Raw genomic sequence first — 19,400 nt, forward strand, 5'->3', positions numbered from 1 at the left:
CCGCTCGAGCAAACGCCGCCGATCCCGCCGTGCCCCGTGCGGCTGCGAGGGCACGAAATAACTCCCCACAGCCTCGTTGTATTGAAGAGTTTATTCCGGTTGAAAATAAAAACCCCTCGCTTCCATGAAACAAAGTAGCCCGCCGGTGGCCGCGCTGCCCGCTCCCTGCGCACAGAGCCCCCGCCCCGCAGCCGCCCGTACGGCCGCTTCCCGCCCGCAGCCGTGCGGCGGCCCCGCGCTCCCACAGCGCGGCAGCTGCTCGGAGCCAGCCGCGGCGGCGCCCACAAGGCAGTGCTGTTCACATGCAAAAACGTTACTAACAACGTTATCTAACTTCTACGGCTGCCAAATACTTGACCTTAATAAGGAAACCAATTACAAAATAGTTCCTCAGAGTGCTATACAAAAGTTATAAAATTAAGATTCTATCACCCACTTTAAATATTCCAACTTTCCAACAGTGCAGTTTTCTGCATCTTTATCACCACTGAGTACTTTGAAGTTAAAAAAAAAAATCAGTAAATTAGATCAAAACGCTTAATCTTTGGATCCCTTTATTCCTGTGGCCTTCACATACATATACAGACACAAATGACCGGGTCTCTATTTCAGTATCCACAAAGTGGAACTAGGCATCAGAATTGGCAGAAAGTCCATACTATGTCATTTGCGGATGCAATGTCTTAGAACCAGGTTCTCATCTTCTCCAAACTATGGCCTATCAAACGCAAACAACTCCAAACACTACTTCCTCAATTGCTTATGTCTACGGGTATTACAACAAAGTTAACGCTTCAAGAACTGACAAATGCAGACATACTTCTGGCCCAGGCGTTCCAGAAGAATCGCTTTAACTCATGTGCCTGGTCCATTCTTAAAAAAAAGAAGTTAATATTTATCACTAAGTAAAATTAATTGAAAATTTGGACATACGAAATTTATTTTGTCCTCATTTGAAAAATATCTCTTTCATTTGGTCAAATCCTGTGATATGCCAGAAACTACAAAATCAATTGCTTGCAAGAGAAGCGAAGAGTGTATCCAGTTTTGTGTAATGGAAGAACATTCCAAATCTTCATTATACTCCAAATATAAAATCAAATTTAAGCCCAAAAAGCTGCTAAAGAAAAAACCACAACTAATTCAGTGTTCTTCAGCATATCAACTTCTGCAATAACACAGTATGTTTGCCGACTTAAAAATGTTTATTCTTTAAAAAATTAGTTGCTTTTTATACAGCTATACAAAGTTTGTAATGTTTCTTTGGCAATGGGATATAATGGAATTTTACAACTATATAAAAAGTTTCCTTTGCCTAAGAAACAGTATTTACTGTGTGTACATATCTGACTGACAAAGCAAGTTTTCTACTGTCCAGCACCCTAGTTGATAAAGTACAACCATCTCAAAAGGGATATTACAGGATTTCCAAAAAACAACCTTCAGTGGATCAAAACACTCACAGTATCGACGGCCTTCTGCATACAATTGTCCTTACAACTTGAAGCAATTATCAAATACAGTTTAGTAATAAGAAAAATCCTTTCAGTGATGAAAAAATACTTAAACTCCATCGAAGTACTGCTTTATAATTAACTATACATAAGAAATTACTTATCCTTCTGTTTCAAATATATTTAATGCTCACTGTTTTCAAAGATGGCCATTTTTCAAAAAGTAACTGCATTACACCCCTTTGAAATTAAATAGTTAAATCCCAGTGCTGGTGACAAGTATACAGCAAATTAACTTCATTCTTTGCAGAGATTGAAACTAATTCTCTGGATCAAGAAGATCTAGACGTTCACGCAGTTTCAGCTTTCCTGTAGACTATGCAGCAACTTTGTTGTCTTTCTAGAGGGAACAACAGTAGAATGTTACAATTAATTTTGCAAAACAAAAAATGACAGGTTAATTTGGGGAACAGCGCTGGGAGGAGAAATGCTCCAATGGCTACTTTTGATTTTCTGAAATCAGAACGGAGATTTCTCCAATCTCCACATTAGCAGCTGGTCAAAATACTGGCAAACACCGAGACAGCACACCGACTGAAGTTGTAGCACAGATCCTCTGCCTGCATGCCACCTCCTACTTATCCAGACAACTGTGAAACGTTCATTCACAAAAACCTATTTATGATCTTCAACTCCTCATTTCAGTTCATGCTCAGCTACTAAACTTCTTTAAATCACAGGGCTAATTCTTGCAATTTGAGGAACGAATGGCTGAGGGACAGACATCTTCAGTTATGAAAAGGCTTTTAAAAAAAAATTGAATCTTCAATCAGAACGCAATGATTTTGCACTGTAAAAATTCTTACTGCTCACAAGATAAGCTACCAGAAAAAGTTCTGTCTGAGTCAGAACTGTAAAAGTCTACACTTGCTTACTTTAGTTCAGTTAATTATATTTGTTACTGATTTTAAACAGTGTGCCCACATCATTTCTGCTCCTTCATAGGGTAGCATTCAAGTTGAAGATGAGGTCTAGAAAAATAGCTTGCAATGAAATTATGAAAAGATTTTATTTTTGTAAGTGACCAAGCTCTCAATTCATATAATCTGCCTGATCCATTAGCACTGATAAGAGGAGGATTTGGGGTTGTTTTAAGAAAAAGAAAGTGCAGCTAAGACACCATTAGCACAGAACACACTGCTTTACTAGCAGAGGGTGGCATCCAACTTCTTCCTTGGAATGGCTGATAAGAAGAGGAGTTAAGATCTTCAACAGGAAAGAGGAAAGCGCATGCCTTGATAGTTTTGCAAAAGCAAACTGCCTAAGTATACTCTAAAAGAGAAACAGTGAATTCAGCCACCACAGCTTCTGCAGACCAAATTACTATTTATATGATTACATGATGATGAAAACATGTTTGTGCATCAGGTTACTTTGGTTAACAGACTCCTATGGCAACCTGCGCACAATGCTTTAAGGAACTTTAACCCTCTTCATATTTACTTAAAGTAATAAAATATTTTCTAAAAGGTGAAAATAAGTATTATCTATGGGATGGGTAGTGATCTTTTCTGCAAGATTTTGCTTTATCTCCCACAGTTCCTTTTTGCTCTGAGTGGCTGAAAAAAAGTCAATCTTGCCTCAGCTTTCCCGGTAGCTACTGAGCTACAATATAATTACAAACTGTGTAACAAACTTACATATGTCAAATACATTTGACCTGTCTTTTGCAAAAGGTCATCTGTACACTTAAATTCAATTATTCTATTTTAAGGGCTATGTAGTATATTACAAGTACATAGGCGCTGTGCCAGCTCATTCACAAAGAAGTCAAAGAACTTCCTTGCACACTACAAGTTAAGTTTCTTCTCTGTGTTTTTCAGTATTGACTAGAAAAACACTTGCAATTCTTCTAATTCTTCTCTCACATTAGATCTGTAGATCTCTCATATTTTTCTTCAAATCCAGCTACAGAACACATATTTAGGACATCGGATTAAAGGCAGCTTTTGGTTGCTGTTGACAGCCAAACAATGGTAAGTAACAAGAATCAACAGACTTTCTATTAAGTAGCTGAGTCTATCTGCACAATACTATTCAAGAACTTCTAGTTCAATATCAAATCTAAAAGCAGCAAAAGTTATACGACTAGTTTCCAAACACAGCTGATCAAGTTAGAGTAAGATTAAATATATTTTACCCTATATTCAAAGTCAGCAAACTCCCTGCCTCCACGACCTCCTCTGAAACCACCACGAAATCCACGGGGAGTAGTGAAACCACCTCTTCCACCTCCTCGTCCTCTTCCACCTCGGAAACCAATCCCCCCTCTGCCTCGGAACCCTCCCCGGCCACGATTAGGACGCAGTGGTATTCCAAAGGTCTCTGCATTCAATCTTCTTTCCTCAGCCCAGGTTGGTCGACGTTCCCTGTCACATACATAGGAACAAAGATTGTTTTGTTTTTAAAACACTTTAGAATGAAGGCTGCCCTGTTTTGTTAGAATCACCACAAAGGCAGTGAAGTAAAAAATGATACATCATCATCATTTGTTACAAACTATGCTTCTGCAAAACCTAGATGTCTGCCACAACTCATTTCACTCAGTAAGAAGAGGTGTGTTACAATATTGGTTATAAATCAAAAACACTCTAAGACTGTAGAGAATACACTGTAGAGAATAGCAAGGTCTGTAACCTCTGCAAACATGATGTATTAAAAAAGAGCCATTTGCAATTTAGAACAGAGAACAAGAAAGTAAGAGTTTATAGTTGCATGCATTAACTTATCTAGCTGTTAGTAAAATACACCCAACCTTCCCTCTCACCCCTCATTCTTCAAACTCAGTCAGCAATCCACATCAACATGCATAATAAAAAAGCCCACAGCAATGATAAGCTTCTTTCTTCCTGTAATGTTATCTTCCCATTCAAACAATACTACTTGCTAAGTTATGTAATCTACTTAGAAACCACTATAAAAGCAAAATAATAATTGACTTAACTAAGGTGCTAATTGCATAGCAAAGCAAAAAACCTAAACTGGAAAAGGAGATTCTGTAGCATATACAGTCAGAAGTACTCCATATTCCCATTTCATTTTGTCTTTGACTTTGTATATATGTAGCCTTTGGTGACTTTATTGTAATGAGTGGTGCCGACACAGACACATTAAGTACACTAACAAGCTTTCCCTCATAAACTGTACCTATTGTCATCACAGGAGATGTTATCAAAGAAGGATTTGGTTTTGTCATAGTAGCAGTTGGGTCCAAGTGGATCTTCTTCATCCGCATTCCCTTCGCTATTTTGGGTATCTACACCTGAGTCACCTTTGTCTTCTCCATTTACAGGCTTCTCTGGTTTCTCAAGCTTGTCTTCTGGAAAACAGAAGTAAACAGATTCCTTCCAGGCCAGCAGACTAAACAGTACAGCAATATTGTATTATAATATCCCATTTCTCACAGCCCCTCCACATAAGACTTGTTTCTGTTCCAGACCCTTTAATAGCTTCACTGCCCTTCTCTGGACATGCTGCAGGGCCTTGATGTCTCTCTTATAATGAGGTGCGCAGAATTGAACACAGTACTCAAGATGCAACCTCACCGGAGCTGAGTACAAAGGGACAATCACCTCCCTGCTCCTGCTGGTTACGCTATTTCCTCCTTCTGCTGCAAGCCAGAATGCCACTGGCCTTGTTGGCCACCTGAGCACACTGCTGGCTCACGTGCAGCCAAGCACCAAGACACCCAAACCCTTTTCCACCACACAGCTTTCCAGCCACTCAGCCCCAAGCCTGTAGCACTGCATGAGGTTGTTGCAACCGAAGTGCAAGACCTGACACTGGGTCTTGTTGAACTTCATCCCATTGGCCACAGCTCACCAACCCAACCCACCCAGATCACTCTGCAGGGTCTTCCTACACTCAGACAGATTGACACTTCTTCCTCAGTTTGGTGTTGTCAGCAAACTCATTTCTCAAGGTTTCTCCTTACTATTCTGAACAATTTAGTATCCACATTAAGCTAATCATTTATGTGTCACATCATCATTAAAAAAAAAAAGATCCAGAAGAGGCAAGCACTAGAGAACAAATCCTATAGGATTCCATTGGTGATTTTACTTTACGCTGAAACCCGACATACTTTTAGCCCATTGTCTGCTAAAATAGAAAAGTTTGTTTTATGGCATTTTGTCCAAAAACTAGCAGCCATAACAACCAACAAGTGTCTGGTCATAGAGAATGAGGTAATAAAACCAGAATCCTGTCAGAAAATGAAATAAACATGCTAGCAACACGGATATGAATTACTCTGGTGTTTCTTTAGAAAAGAGTAAAGGCAAAGAAATACCAGGAACTTAACACATAGAAAACCTCATGCACTCTCCTGCAAAACGAAAACAAATATGGATTTGCTTTTATTGCATCTTCTCCAGAAGAACACTTACACTAAAGTGACTTCTGCTCAAGTATTTTTAACTGACAGATTTGCTGAAGTATGCCACATCCTTTCAACTTACAATTCTTTCAAAGCCCACACTTCAGTATTTAACCAAATACTTAATGAATTAAATAGGCAGTTTCAGTTTACTTATTAATTGGTTTATTTTTCGCTACCACGAACAAGACTTTGAAGGTAATACTTCTTAAAAGCTGTTTCCCCAAGGCAGCAACAAAAATTGAAGAGCAAGATACGCTTATTTTACCCACACTTAAATCTAAAGCAAGAGTTGGTTTACCTTTCAGTTTAAGTTTATTATGAAATTCTCTATCAATTTCCTCCTTGTTGAATTGTGCGTTTGCACTTTCGAAATCGAAGTCCTTCTCAAATTTCATTGGACCATCCCTCCTAATACCAAATCTTCCTCGGCCTCCCCGGTGACCTCCACGGCCTCTCCGTGCTGAAGGAGCACCTGGAACTAAAGAGGGGGAAACTTTTTTTTTTTTAAAGTTCCTGGAGTAGAAGTTGGGACTTCATGCACCCTGCACTTCTGTTGTTACAAGTCCTGCTGGAGCAGCTTACAATTTTTAAAATCACAGTGAATACAGCAATGACACTGAAAGCATAATGCTCTAACCTTGGGGTGTACTAAAAGACTTCCCAGAAGTCATTAAAAGCCTTCTCAAGACTTAAAAATGGTCATCTCTTTTCAGTTGAGTATTTTCTTCAAAAGATACCAAGTTTGTTTCATTCTATTATGCTTACAAATCCATGACCCAATCAATGCACTGCAAACAATATTGTGAAAACATTCTAAAGTTTTATGTTATAAGGTGAACTGAAAGACTAAGATTTCTGCACACTAAAAACTAAGTCTTAGCACTTGGCAAAGTATACATAATGCTGCATTTCTTAAAGCAGGCTTTTAAAAAAATTAATAATTCAAGTCTGAAACTAGAATTATAGCTATTTCTCAAAATAAGATTTACCAATTTGTCGTTTGTTTTCATTTCTGAGTTCATTTTCTGATCTTGAAACCTTGTGTGCTTCAGCTAAAGTTGGAAATAAAAAGATGTTTGTTTATCCAATTAGGTATTTTCTACCATGCTTATGTAAATTGCTATATGGCTCTGATTTTCAAGAAATCCAAACCTATGAAAGTAAAATATGAGTTTAATTTCTTAATAATAAATAAATAAATATTTGACTTTAAAAAGCAATATGTGAAATCCAGGTCTCTGCTAGCCAGTTTACTAGTAAAGGGCAGCAGGAAAATTCCTACATGTTAACCTCAAAAAGAGCACTTAAGATGCGTGTGGAAGAAAAGAACCCCCATGAAAATGAACCAAAGCTACCTCGTCTGTGCTCTTGACTCTCTAATGATTTTTGGCTAGCAGACACCATAGGTCTGGCTGGCACAGGACTCCTCCTCCCAACTGGTGCTGGAGTAGGCAAGTGGGCTGAAGCTGTTTGTACTGCTTGTTCCATGGTGGGGCTCCTTCTCAAATGATCTATCTGAGGGCTTGAATGACCTTTAAAAAAACAAGTAAACAAAAATTATTTCTCATCCATGAATTCAAGTTACTGGTCCCAACCAATCCAGACTGACAGGTTTATCTGCCTTACCAGTCAAGACTGCTGTGCCCAAAGAGAAATAAATATTTCTGCACCCTTAGATCCACTAATCCAGAATGAAGCAGATTTATCAATTCCCCTTCCCCTAGTCTAAAACAACAACAAAAAGAATGGGTAGGACCATTAATCCCTACCAACACATCCACAATGTGCATTTAACTTCGGAATGAAATTCCCGGATTGCCTGCAGGTATACGTACTCTTTCTGCATCCCTGGAAAGCCAAATGGAAAGCAACTGCTCCCAAAGGCAGAGTTGTTATGATACTTATGTTTTATTTCATCTAGCACAATATCTTGCATTCACTACAAAATAATGAATAGTGATAGCTGGTGGCATGCATACTGAAGATGAAGAAATTGTGCAAGCTTCCCCATAAACTGCTGCCCATACATTTCAGCTTGCAACATGAGCGACTGGGGTCAGAAACATCTTTAGAACTGAGATATCTGATGATCTGATCTCACAAATTTATGATATGATAAATACACTAAGAAATTAGTGGGATAAGACTTAAGTCCCAAGAAAAAGAAAAGAATAGGCATTCCGTAAAAATTAAACAGTCACAACACATGATCTAAAACAATTACTTTCAAAAAGCAAAAATACACTAAAAAACTTGTTGCTGTCCCCTGTAAATTTTGTGGAACAATGTTTGCTCATCTGAAACACATTGTATTAAGTAAAAAAATCATACATGTTTAACTTCTACAGGAAACCAAGCTACACTTTCAAGAGAAAAAAATGAAATGCTTAGAATAATTAATTAAACAAACTAGAATCTGTTTTTGGTAATCACAAAACTAATCCCTGAAAGCAGTCCCTATTGGTTCCCAAACTCCATCTAGAATTCAGAAACACCAAACTGTTTTGTCTTCTAACGTAACTAAATACACTTGAAAATAGCATGAGGACCATATGTTTGTGCCAACCTTTAGTCACAGCAATGAAAACTGGAAGAGCAGGAAATACGCCTTCGGGATTTGGGGAGCAAATTTAACAGACATTCAGGACAAATGAGGGTTATGCTGCATGACGTTTAGTTTCTCCTCTCTTTGCCACTCAGGAAAGTATCAAGAATTAACCTTATTGCAGTTTGCCTCTTTATGCAATATTACACAATAAATCATGCAGTTTCTATTACTGTTAAGCAGACTTACCTGTCAGCATCACTATCTGTACAGACATTCAAGTCTGCTGTAAGTATTATTTAAACACATGAACACCTTTAGAAATAAAAACAAAGAACTGTAGGCTGACGGACTTCACAATCGTATCAGTGTGAAGTACCTTCAGCTTCCTCATACTATAATAAAACTACATGCCAAATTTCCATATGTAGTTACCTGCTAAAGTTATTCGATTGAATTAAGTCCTACTCCACAATGAAGACATTTTAAGAACAATGTCTAACAACTGTCAACATTAACACACTTGCTTAAGCAGCATATGCATCATATCTAGATGTAGGAAAACATTTATAGATCAGATATTCACAGTGGGTTTTTTTTTTTAATGTTTTAATATGTTTTCATGACAGAATTGAGTTATTTGGTTACACTTCTGGCAACCACCTAAGTAACAGAAGTTAAGGAAATGATTGGTCAAAAAGAAAGGAGTTATTCAAAAAGATTTACCTTGAGACATTTGTGTTTTTAGTGCTCTTGCATCTGTTGTAAACGCAGAACCAACTGCAGTGCTTTGGGACATGCTAGCACTGCCTGAAGAGTCTGTTCCAAAAGACGTTAACGAACCTCCTGCTTTGAAAGAAATAATATAGTTGTAAGACCTCAGTTAGACTTTTCTCTAGCTAAAAAATATGAAAATGATCAGTGAAGGCATCAGTTAGACAATCACCTTCTCACTTAACAAGCTTATCAGGCCATAATACCTTGTTTTTTTATTTAAAAAAGCTAATATCATAAGCATTAACAGAGCATGGTCAGCATCTCGGAGAGCCCAGAACAAACACTACTATATTTCAACTTCCTATCTTTCAAACAAAAATATAACTTAAGTAAAACTTGATAGTCAAAGACAGTTCTGCAGACTTCCTTCCACATGAAACATTTTCAGTAACAGGAGTAACGTTGTCAATGTAATAGTTACAAGAATATAAGATCCTAGAAGATAAAATACAAAGTAGAATACAGAAAGAAAAAAAAAAAGAAAAGAAAATCCTTTGAAACTCCACCTCAGGAGTATCTCTGTGGTCTTTTCTCTCACACAAAGATGAAGGCTTTCACCTTCAGGCTTACTGAAAGCCAACAGCTACATTTCAGTAAAAAAAAAAAAACAACAAAAAAACGTATTCTTCACTAAAGAAATAAATTGATCATTAGTGATCTTTTGTATGTTAAGTACAAATGCAGGTTCCAATTATACTAGGAAAACATCCAAATCCTTGGTGAGGCACACACTACCTTGGATCAGCCTAGGAAACCAGGTATTCGCAGCGCAGCTGAGGCTTTTATGGAGGTGTTGCCTCTACCACTTGTGAAGTAGAGCAAATACAAGATGAGTATAATGAATATATATGAAATATAATGAATTCATGAACATATGAGCCCTTTACCACTCATCCCTCTGAGGGCGTTTAGTTCCCAATCACATGAATACTTTGATTAGAGGTGCAAAGACTATAAGAAACCTAATACTCCTCAGCCAAACTGTCAGACAGATACAGACTGAATACTCTGGATCTGTCCCCTAGGATAAAGCACTGAAGGACTTGTAAGCACTCACTGTCAGTACACACATACTTGCAACTTCAGTTATAGGAAAACACAAAATAATAAACATAAACATACCAACTCCAACAGTGCCAAACTGCTGTCCCACAAGCGGGCTTGGACTAAACTGACTGTATGCAGGCATTCTGCCAAAAGGACCATAGGACCCCACGGACTGGAATGAAGATGTTGTTGAAGATCCTAGTGAAGACTAAAGACAAAAAACACAAGAAGTAGGAAATAGCTCTATAAGGCAAGAAATGCAGAAACTATTCATTAAGATTTACCCTAACACCAGAGCTGTGACTAACACATACAAAAAAAAACCTTAACTTCCAAGAGCATGTTTTCATAGCAATTATTTCACTTCAGTGGAGAAGCAAAGACAACACAAAAATAGTTAAGTATGCAAATTACTCTGCATGAAAAACCTCAAAGCAGTCGGCAGCAGAAAACATTTTCACAAGCATGCGTACAGTTTAGAAATTGCTTTCACCATACCAATACCACAGACCTGTGAAAACAGTACCCTAAAATGTGCAAGCTCTTCCCTGGAACCTCTAACACTGGACTTCACTTTTGTCACACACCCATAAAAGCTTCAGTCAGCAAACCTGAGAAGTGCTACATGCTTTTCCTAAAGTTTCAAAACCACATGACCAATGAAAGACCCTAAGATACCACAGGACAGTGAGTTTATTACAAACATTGGGGTTAACATTAACGCAACTCCCCGGATCTCGATAAACACTGACAAGAACAGCTGTACTAGTTTTACCAGAAGATCCTGGAGGACCGCAGGTATAATCCGCAAGGAATAATCGGATTTTTATCTTATCAACCAGCTAAGCATTAGAAATGCATTAACTTTTGCATTCCAGTGAACTGTGCTAGAGTTAGATTTCACCTGATTTTTCATGGCAAAGAACATGATTCAGAAGAGGAAAAAAAAGTCTTTCCATGGCTCTTTACACTGGCTTGTGAACTTCAACAAAGATTTGATTTTTTTAAGCACTAGAAGCTAGAGAACACTCAAAGCTGCTATGTTATACCTTAAGCAACAAATACAAAAAATACATATATTTTGACTTACCTGAACAATAGCAGGGTCTTGTGGCAAAGAACACTGAGGCTTTGGTGGCTCACAGACAGTTAAGTCTTTAATGTCACTACCACGGAATATAATATACTCAAAGACCTCATCTCGAGGCGGTATAGGTCTGTCAGTTGGTCTATCTTCTGTACCAAAGGAACGAACTGCAAAAATGGAAACCATCTCGCATTTAACCAATATTTCAAATATACTTCACAGAACAACAGTTTTAAATAAAAAGCATAAGATTTCATTGAGCACGTATTATATAGGCAGCATACTCTTTACCATTATTAACTACTCAGACATAAACAAGAAATTTGATCTTGCAAATCTCAGTTAAAATTGAAGCAGAAAGGTGCCTCCTTGGCTCTTTACTAAACCACTTGCACAGTCATGGGCTGAATAATTATTTTCATCGCTTAGTGAAGTTGAGGGGAAACAGCAAAGCAGTTTTTGCTTATGTTATCACTCTCTGGACATTAATTTTAACAGCAGAGATGCCATGTAGCAATAAAGGCTGGTAAGCCAGTCCTGTGAATTAAGGGCTACATGAGTTTATACTTCATGTTACGGATTTGCAAATTGGAAAGAAAGATCATGCTAAAATTACCTGAAATTAAAGATGACCAAAAGCAAACTTTCTCAGTAGATTTAAGATTTGAATGAATATTTCAAGTCAAAGTCAGGCTCTCTGTAGTACATGTAGACAATTTTCACGAAGCAGAATGTATTTTGCTTGCTGGTGTTAAGTTTCACATGATTTTCACAAAATTAAGTAAATTAACTGGGGCAGAATTACCTTCCTAAGCATATCAACATAGTGCGCACATACTGAGAAATTACATTTATTTCTATGCACTTAGCTGACTTCCAACAACATTCAGATTGCGTAACGATGCTTATCATGCTTTTCCCTTCCCACTAAACACTGCATGCATACAATAGAGCATCACATGGCTACTTTCTCCAAGACCTTTCCTCACCTTTGTGCCAATCTTTGCTGAAAACAAGATGGAACAAAAGACGTGTCTACAAAAGCTGGAGCTACATAAGCAAAAATTGATCAGTGAATTGAAGGAAATTAAGAATAAAGCATCAAATTCTACTGAACATCAACTTGCAGTACCTTCAGTAATACCTCACAACTCTTTGTTTCAGCTTTTTAAGAAGTTCGTTCGCACTGTAACATACTAGAATTTATGCATCTGTACTTCACTTTTAATTTACTAGCATAAGTTTTCCCTTCTTTTTCAGATGTATAAGCAGTTTTGAGACGTTATTAGGTAATTATTTTCAGTCATAAAACCTTCAGTCACAAGAAGAGATTCCTACAGAGCTATATGAAGTAACACCAAGTTATTTCAGAGGCTATACCATCTTACGTCACTGTTGTTTCTTCGAGTCCTGCATGAACAGTCAAGTATTACAAGTTGCTTGGGAGCTGAGGGTTATAAGACACAACATGACAGTGAGAAACAACACTAAATGGTTGTAACTACTAGCTTATACTCTTACCACCTACTACAATGAACTTTTCTGTGCATCTGAAAGCCTGCTCCAAACACTACCGGAGCATTTAAGAGCTGTCAAAAGGCAGATGATGCTCAAGACAACTTCAAAACTTTGTTACAAGACAAACCTTTCTTCTCTCTCAACAGAAAAAAAAAACAAAACAAAACAAAACAAAACAAACAAACTGAGAATCCAGGCAAACTATCTCTGACCACTACATGGTAATGCTAATCTGAAGGCTTGAACTTCCAGAGTCAGGGCAGAAAGGAAGACAACCCTCCCCCTGTAACATAACGCCGGGCCACGCATCAGTTGGAAGTCTGAGGAGCACATTGCTAACATTGGCTAGACTGTCCTACCATACCTGGCACAGTCCAGATTTGGAGCCTTCTGACTTCCAGCTGTTTGATAAAAGATGGACTGCATGGGCAATATTTCCCTAGCAATTATGACCTTACAGCAGCTGTAAAACAGTGGGCCGCCTCCACTGATACAGATTTTTACAAGCACAGCATGCAGGCTCCTGATCACTGCTGGCAAAAATGCACAGCTAATGGTGATAACTACATTGAAAAGTAGTGTTTGGTAGTTATTAACTTACTCTATCAAATAGTGCTATTGTGCTCTTTGTATCTGTTGTAGTTTTCATGGAAATAAATGGGAGGCATTACTTTCAGAATTACCTATTTATTTCAGTTGTGATCAAAGATTCAACTTCCATTTTTGGCCACCTATACATATTACATAAACAATAAGGTAACTTTGGCCCTTCACTGCATCATATGACCTGTTGTGTTGGTAAGTATAACCAAAGTTGATTTTATTAATATTAAATTAATACTAAAGATGGACAATACAGTAGAATATTAGAATGAAATAGTTTTTTGCCATAATTTTGCATAATCAGAAATACAAATATGGCAGAGTATCAAAAAAGTAAGGCATTGGAGCAGCAGCAGTCTTAGAGCTCTACCCAGCTGTGTCTTCTGGGACATTTCAGACTACACCTGAACTTTTGAACTAGAGCTGTTTAGTCTGGGGAGGAGGAGGCTGAGCAGAGACCTTATTGATCTCTTCAAATAGCTGAAAGGTGACTGCAGCGAGAGCGGCATTGGTCTCTTCTCACTCATGACAGGATGAAGGGAAATGGCCTCATGTTAAGCCAGGGGAGGTTTAGATTGGATATCAGGAAGAACTTCTTCACAGAAAAGGTTTTTAAGCACTGGAATAGGCTCCCCAGGGAGGTGGTTGAGTCATCAACCCTGGACGTGTTTAAAAACCATTTGGATGTGCTCAGGGACATGGTTTAGCAGAGGGCTGTCAGAGTTAGGGTAGTGTGGTTAGGTTGCAGTTGGATCTAATGATCTTTAAGGTCTTCTCCAACCTGAGCAATTCTATGATTCTATGATTCTTTTAGACTTTTACAAACATTAACTGGGTAAAAGAGTCAGAAATGAAGCCAGAAGCAGCTTAAACTCTCGCAAAGACCTGAGCATTTCCTTCAGTACAGGAGTGACAATAAAAAAGGCAAGGAGTAGGTTTTTATTAAGTTTCTATCAAGTTGTTTTTCAGGGTCAGTTAAGGAACACATTGTCTACGTCTTGAGCTTTGTGTGTGCCAAGATCAACTCTGTGTGCAGAAGGAAGCCCACTCATGTCTACTTCCCCCACATCTTGCCACCCTGTTAATGCTCCTATGAGCAAGAGAATGCAGACAGAGTTAATGTTCCAATGAGTATGAGCCCTCTACAAGCTGACTCCTTCACATTAATCTTATTCCATTAATGGTGTGCAGCCATCTAAGTATGTTACAGAGAAAAGGTGGTAAGATTTTGGATAGAGATGGTAATTGCAATTACTTGTTCTGGTAATGATAGCCTTCCTTTTGTCATCAAATATCTCACGGATCCCTTAACAGTGGAGAAAGGCTGACTTCTTTATCTATACGATACATACAAAGTAAGGCTGGTAAGACTGTCTAAGTGCTGTATGCAGAGACTAATTGAACTCCGTGTTTGCTATAATTCACATTAGTGGAGAACAGAATCCTCTTCTGCTAGTACAATACACAAACTGGCTTTGGACTAGCAGAGTATTTTTTTTTTTTCATCTAACAGGCGTTGGATTTTCTGACTGACGGGGGAAGTTACAATGGTCTCCTTGGATAATGAAGTAGTATAATACAGCAGGATGTATTAAAGTACGCTATAGTAGTAATGTTGAAGTTGGCCAAAGTAAGTTTTAATATATGGTTGCCTTTTTGAATGGATTTACCACAGTCCTTTTAAGTCTTACAAGATGATAATTGTCATGTGCTTATTTTCATTTCCTCTCACTCTTCCATATTTTGCAAAGTACAGTTTGCTCTTGCATGTGTCATCAGACTATGGATAATACTACCACAGCCAGCTGAAAATACTAGAACATTAACTGCTTATTAATGAAGTTGCTTTCATGAATTTAGTATCTATTAATTGTAATTGCCCAATGCAACTCCACACAAAGTCCCAGCAGCTGATAGTGAAAACTGATGCATTACAACAGAAAGACAGCATCTCATTTCCTCATATCCACATCCCTAAGGATTTTCTACTGTTAGCTAGCTGTCAGAGAACAAAGCCTGGTTGTTCTTACATGGCTTACCTACATTAAAAATCTTTTTTCCCAAGTCAGTGTCTTGATATAGAAAGACATGTATTATCAGCTGGAAAGATAACAACTACTTTTTAACGCTGCAACATAAGATCAACAAAAACCGGTCATGATTATTCTACAACTGCTCCAAGCAAGGCAGCAATCACTTTAAAGAAAGAAAACATGACCCTATCTGTGGTTCACTAGCAGTCCATTCCAAAAGTGTCTGGATCAAATGTTTAAAAAAAAAAAAAGTAGAATTGGAAAGACATTTCAAACTAATTTAATTTGAAAATTGAGAATGAAAGAGTATTTTTTTGTTACCACACACTACCTCTGGAAAGCTATAAATCCAAAGGAAACACATGCATCAATAATATATAAAAGCCTCAAATAACCGTGTAATTTAATACTTTTAATTGGAGTTTTAACTTATAAATAATGATAGACTCGAGCAATTTCCGAAAAGATGCACTGCCTTCCATTATCAGTCACAACATTTTTAAAGAGTTCCTATATTCCTTTAACTCACAAGAGAAACTACACTTTTGCCACAGCTTAATAGCTTTGCAAACAAAATTAACAGAACAAGAACAGATTATCCCTCAAAGAACTGAAGAGTACTATCAGTATTTTATTATCAGCCCGAAAATCTTATTTCTGCCCAAATCACACAAGATTTAAGATAACTGAAGACATTTCACAAGCACATCCTCAGTTTATCTGACTTCAGCTGAGCCCACTGAAAGCCTTACTGTCAGGCAAATCTGTAGTTATTCAAGAACAGATTCTAATTCTACTTTTATACTTCGGTCACAAACAATTTCATCTATTTTAGTTGAGAAAAAGAATATGAAAATGGATAATAAATGAATAATGACAAACTGTCATGCATTCAACCCAGATAACAGCCACATGACACCAAGCACAGAAGCAAAGTGCCTCCTTTTTTTAGCAGTAAAAATGCTATTACCCGGATCAACATACATACAGCTGCAGACAGTGAAGATACACTTTTTCTTTCACAGATCTAGCTATAATTAACCACACTTGTCACCTCATATATAAACATGCTGTCCTAACACATGCATGTGACCTAAGCTTTCATTTGTTCAGAAACTTTGTCTACAGACTTGAACATTTTGTTCAGGAGCACAGAGAGCTGTTTCAAAGCCTAACATGGCTGTTATCAGCTTTCAGATTAATTGCAAGATTTTAGGTTCTTAGTGGCCTAGAAATACTGGTTTTATTTTCTTCTGAATCATAACACTGTATTACAAAACACACATTCCTGAGCTAACTCAGCCAAATTCTATTAAAGCAAATAAAATGATTTAGATTTACATTTTTTATTAGAGTAAGAAAGTGGATTAGATTTGTGACTGTAGTTTGATCCATCTTAAATAACCACACTTTGGCAGATATGCCATAACGTGACTTAATCACTCTTGAGAAGTCATGCAAGGTTGGCTTGCTCAGTATTAAATCTGTCTAACTTAGGGTAAAACTATCACAAGCTCCACAAGAATAGGATTTTTCTAAGTGCTTCTGTATGAATCTTAACAACCATAGCATTCAAGTGGAATTTCTAAACTTTTTTTTTTTAAATCACAGTATTCATCTTTTTCTCATATAAAGAAACACTAGCTATCTTTTTTGAACAGATAATTCACTTTCAGCAAGGTAAATCAACTCGAAAGCAACTTCAGAAATAAGATCACATCAAGAGAGCTAAAAGCCCAGTAAACGAACTACGCATGCCAACCAAACCAAATATGAAGTTTTTCAAAACATACATACAAGAACTCACAGGATAAAGCAATCTATTCCTTAAATAATAAATCACTATATGCTGGAGGGTGGGAGGGGCCCTACAGTGACATGGTACACAAACAGAAAAATACCACAAATGCCAATGAGCGATGAAAGCAAACAAACTGCTACATGGCATAAACTCCAGAACAACTATTAAGTATCTACATCAACTACGTAATACATTTATATAAATATCTGTTTGTATTACAGACAGTGACCATGCTAAAATGACAAGCTTACCATACTGAACATGAACAGAGCTCTGGAATATTCTCAATCCCAGAAGATTAATTTACACAAGGAGTAATTTTTCTCCTTACCTATCAGCTGGATAAAATGGGTTTTTATGCATGTGTTTACATTACTTACACAGATTGAGTAAGTGTAAATTAAAATACCATAGAGTTTTTAAGAATGAAGAAGATTTTCACTTAATTTTCGACCTGAACATTATGCACTCACTGTGATGGCTACCAGACTCGTGTTGAAAGTGCATTATCCTGTACATGAAACACTAAAGTCTTTCACTTGCGCAGTTTCAAACTTTTTTTTTCCACTTGCTGGTCTCCAACATTCACTCCGTAAACCGACTCCCTGTAAGTTTCTGGCACACACATTCTCTGGCTTACACATTCTCTCACCTGTCTGTACCCGATTTTAATTTACACAGTGCCATACAGCTTACAAAGAACTCCTGAAGTGCTCTCGACCAACTTCTTGGTCGACAACCCAGCACTCACAGCACCTTCTGCAGACTGCAGCTGCCTCCAGTCGTCTCCCACCGCGGGATGAGAACTGTTTGGCAGTGCGCAGTCTCTTTTGATTTGGCATTTTTACAATGCAAATAAATCCTTTTTCCTGCCTCCTCTCTTACTCTCTCTTGCTAACTCAGGACTAGCGGAGGTTTTCACTTCCCCTTCGTTCATGGCTCCTTCTAGCAGCCCCTCCTGTCCCGGCCCGTCCAACTCAGGCTCCAACCCCTTTCCGCGGCGGTCCCCCCGCTCCCGCCGAGTTTCCCCACCCCCCGCGGCGGAATAAAGGCCACGCCGTGCCGCCACGGCTCTCCCAGGCACTCCCTCACTCCCACCCCCGCTCCGCGGCGTCGCAGCCACCACAGACCCCCCCACCAGGGCTCCGGTGAGGGGAAGCGGGCGGAAGATCACGTCTCCGGCCGAAACGCCGCGGGCTCTAGCCAGAACCCCCGGATCCCCGCCTCGAGCCGCCGCTGAGCCCGCTGGGCCTGCAGGCCTACTCCGGAACCTCCTCATCGCCGCAACACCGCCGCTTCAGGCTCTCGCTCCACCGCTGCGTGGCCCCAACGGGCCCCGCGAGCTGCCCATTCTCTCCCGCCCCGTCTCCGGGACCCTTCCTTCGCTCCGCCAGGCCCTTACCCTTGGCCAGCGCCACGGTGGAGTTCTCGGTGTCGATAGTGTACAGAATCCCCTCATAACGGATCTCGGCCTTGGAAATGAGGCTGATCTTGCTCCCGATGTAGGGCGTCCCCCCGCTCATGGCGCTGCCTCCTCGGTCAGGGACCCCCCCCTCCTTCCCTGCCGAGCGCTCCCGAAGCCGGACACAAACAACGAAACAAGCCCGGCTCAGAAACGTAGAAGGCACTCTTCTCCTCCCGATTCGAGACTGACTTTTCGCCGATCCTCCAGCAACAGCTTTCCTCCGCGCAGACTCCCTCAGCACATCGCGCACCAAAGCCGCCCTAAAGCTCCCAACATGGCCGCCGCCTTCATCTTCCCTCAGCGGCGCCCCCCCGTTCTCCGGCCGCGAAATGGATGCCGGGAGCAGAACAGATCTCGCGAGAAGCTGCAGGCGGGGCTGAGGGCGGGCAGCGCTATTGGGGCCGCACGCCTCATTATCTCGGAGGCTCTGGGCGCTTTCGTGGTGAGTGGTGCCGCTGCTTTGGCCAGTTGGGTCGACTGCACTTTCCCTGCCTGACCCAGAGGTTGTGTGGTGACAGTTGTGCTTTTGCACTGGAAATTCTACTAGCTGTGCAAGTAGCAAAAGGCACTTAAACAAACCACTAATGGCGCGTTCTCTCAGAGATAGCCAAGTCAGCAGGCAGCGGAGA

At 39.4% G+C, this 19,400-nt stretch overlaps 1 protein-coding gene across 3 annotated transcripts; it reads right to left on the reverse strand.

Moving 5' to 3' along the window:
- Positions 1-537: 537 nt before the first annotated feature.
- On the reverse strand, positions 538-19,138 carry LSM14A (LSM14A mRNA processing body assembly factor). Of its 3 annotated transcripts, none has more exons than XM_048958678.1 (10): positions 18,709-19,138; positions 11,355-11,518; positions 10,340-10,472; positions 9,167-9,286; positions 7,251-7,427; positions 6,885-6,947; positions 6,194-6,373; positions 4,662-4,833; positions 3,655-3,883; positions 538-1,854 (listed from the first exon to the last, which is right to left on the reverse strand). In XM_048958678.1, the coding sequence occupies exons 1-10, from the start codon at positions 18,827-18,829 to the stop codon at positions 1,831-1,833; spliced, it is 1,383 nt and encodes a 460-aa protein (XP_048814635.1). In that variant the 5' UTR covers positions 18,830-19,138; the 3' UTR covers positions 538-1,830. The 3 variants fall into 3 exon arrangements, with proteins under 3 accessions (XP_048814635.1, XP_048814634.1, XP_048814636.1); XM_048958677.1 differs by having other exon boundaries at positions 9,167-9,289; positions 18,709-19,136; XM_048958679.1 differs by lacking the exon at positions 6,885-6,947 and having other exon boundaries at positions 9,167-9,289; positions 18,709-19,134.
- Positions 19,139-19,400: the final 262 nt, after the last annotated feature.

Source organism: Lagopus muta, chromosome 12, assembly GCF_023343835.1.
Source record: "Lagopus muta isolate bLagMut1 chromosome 12, bLagMut1 primary, whole genome shotgun sequence".
Classification (NCBI taxonomy): domain Eukaryota; kingdom Metazoa; phylum Chordata; class Aves; order Galliformes; family Phasianidae; genus Lagopus; species Lagopus muta.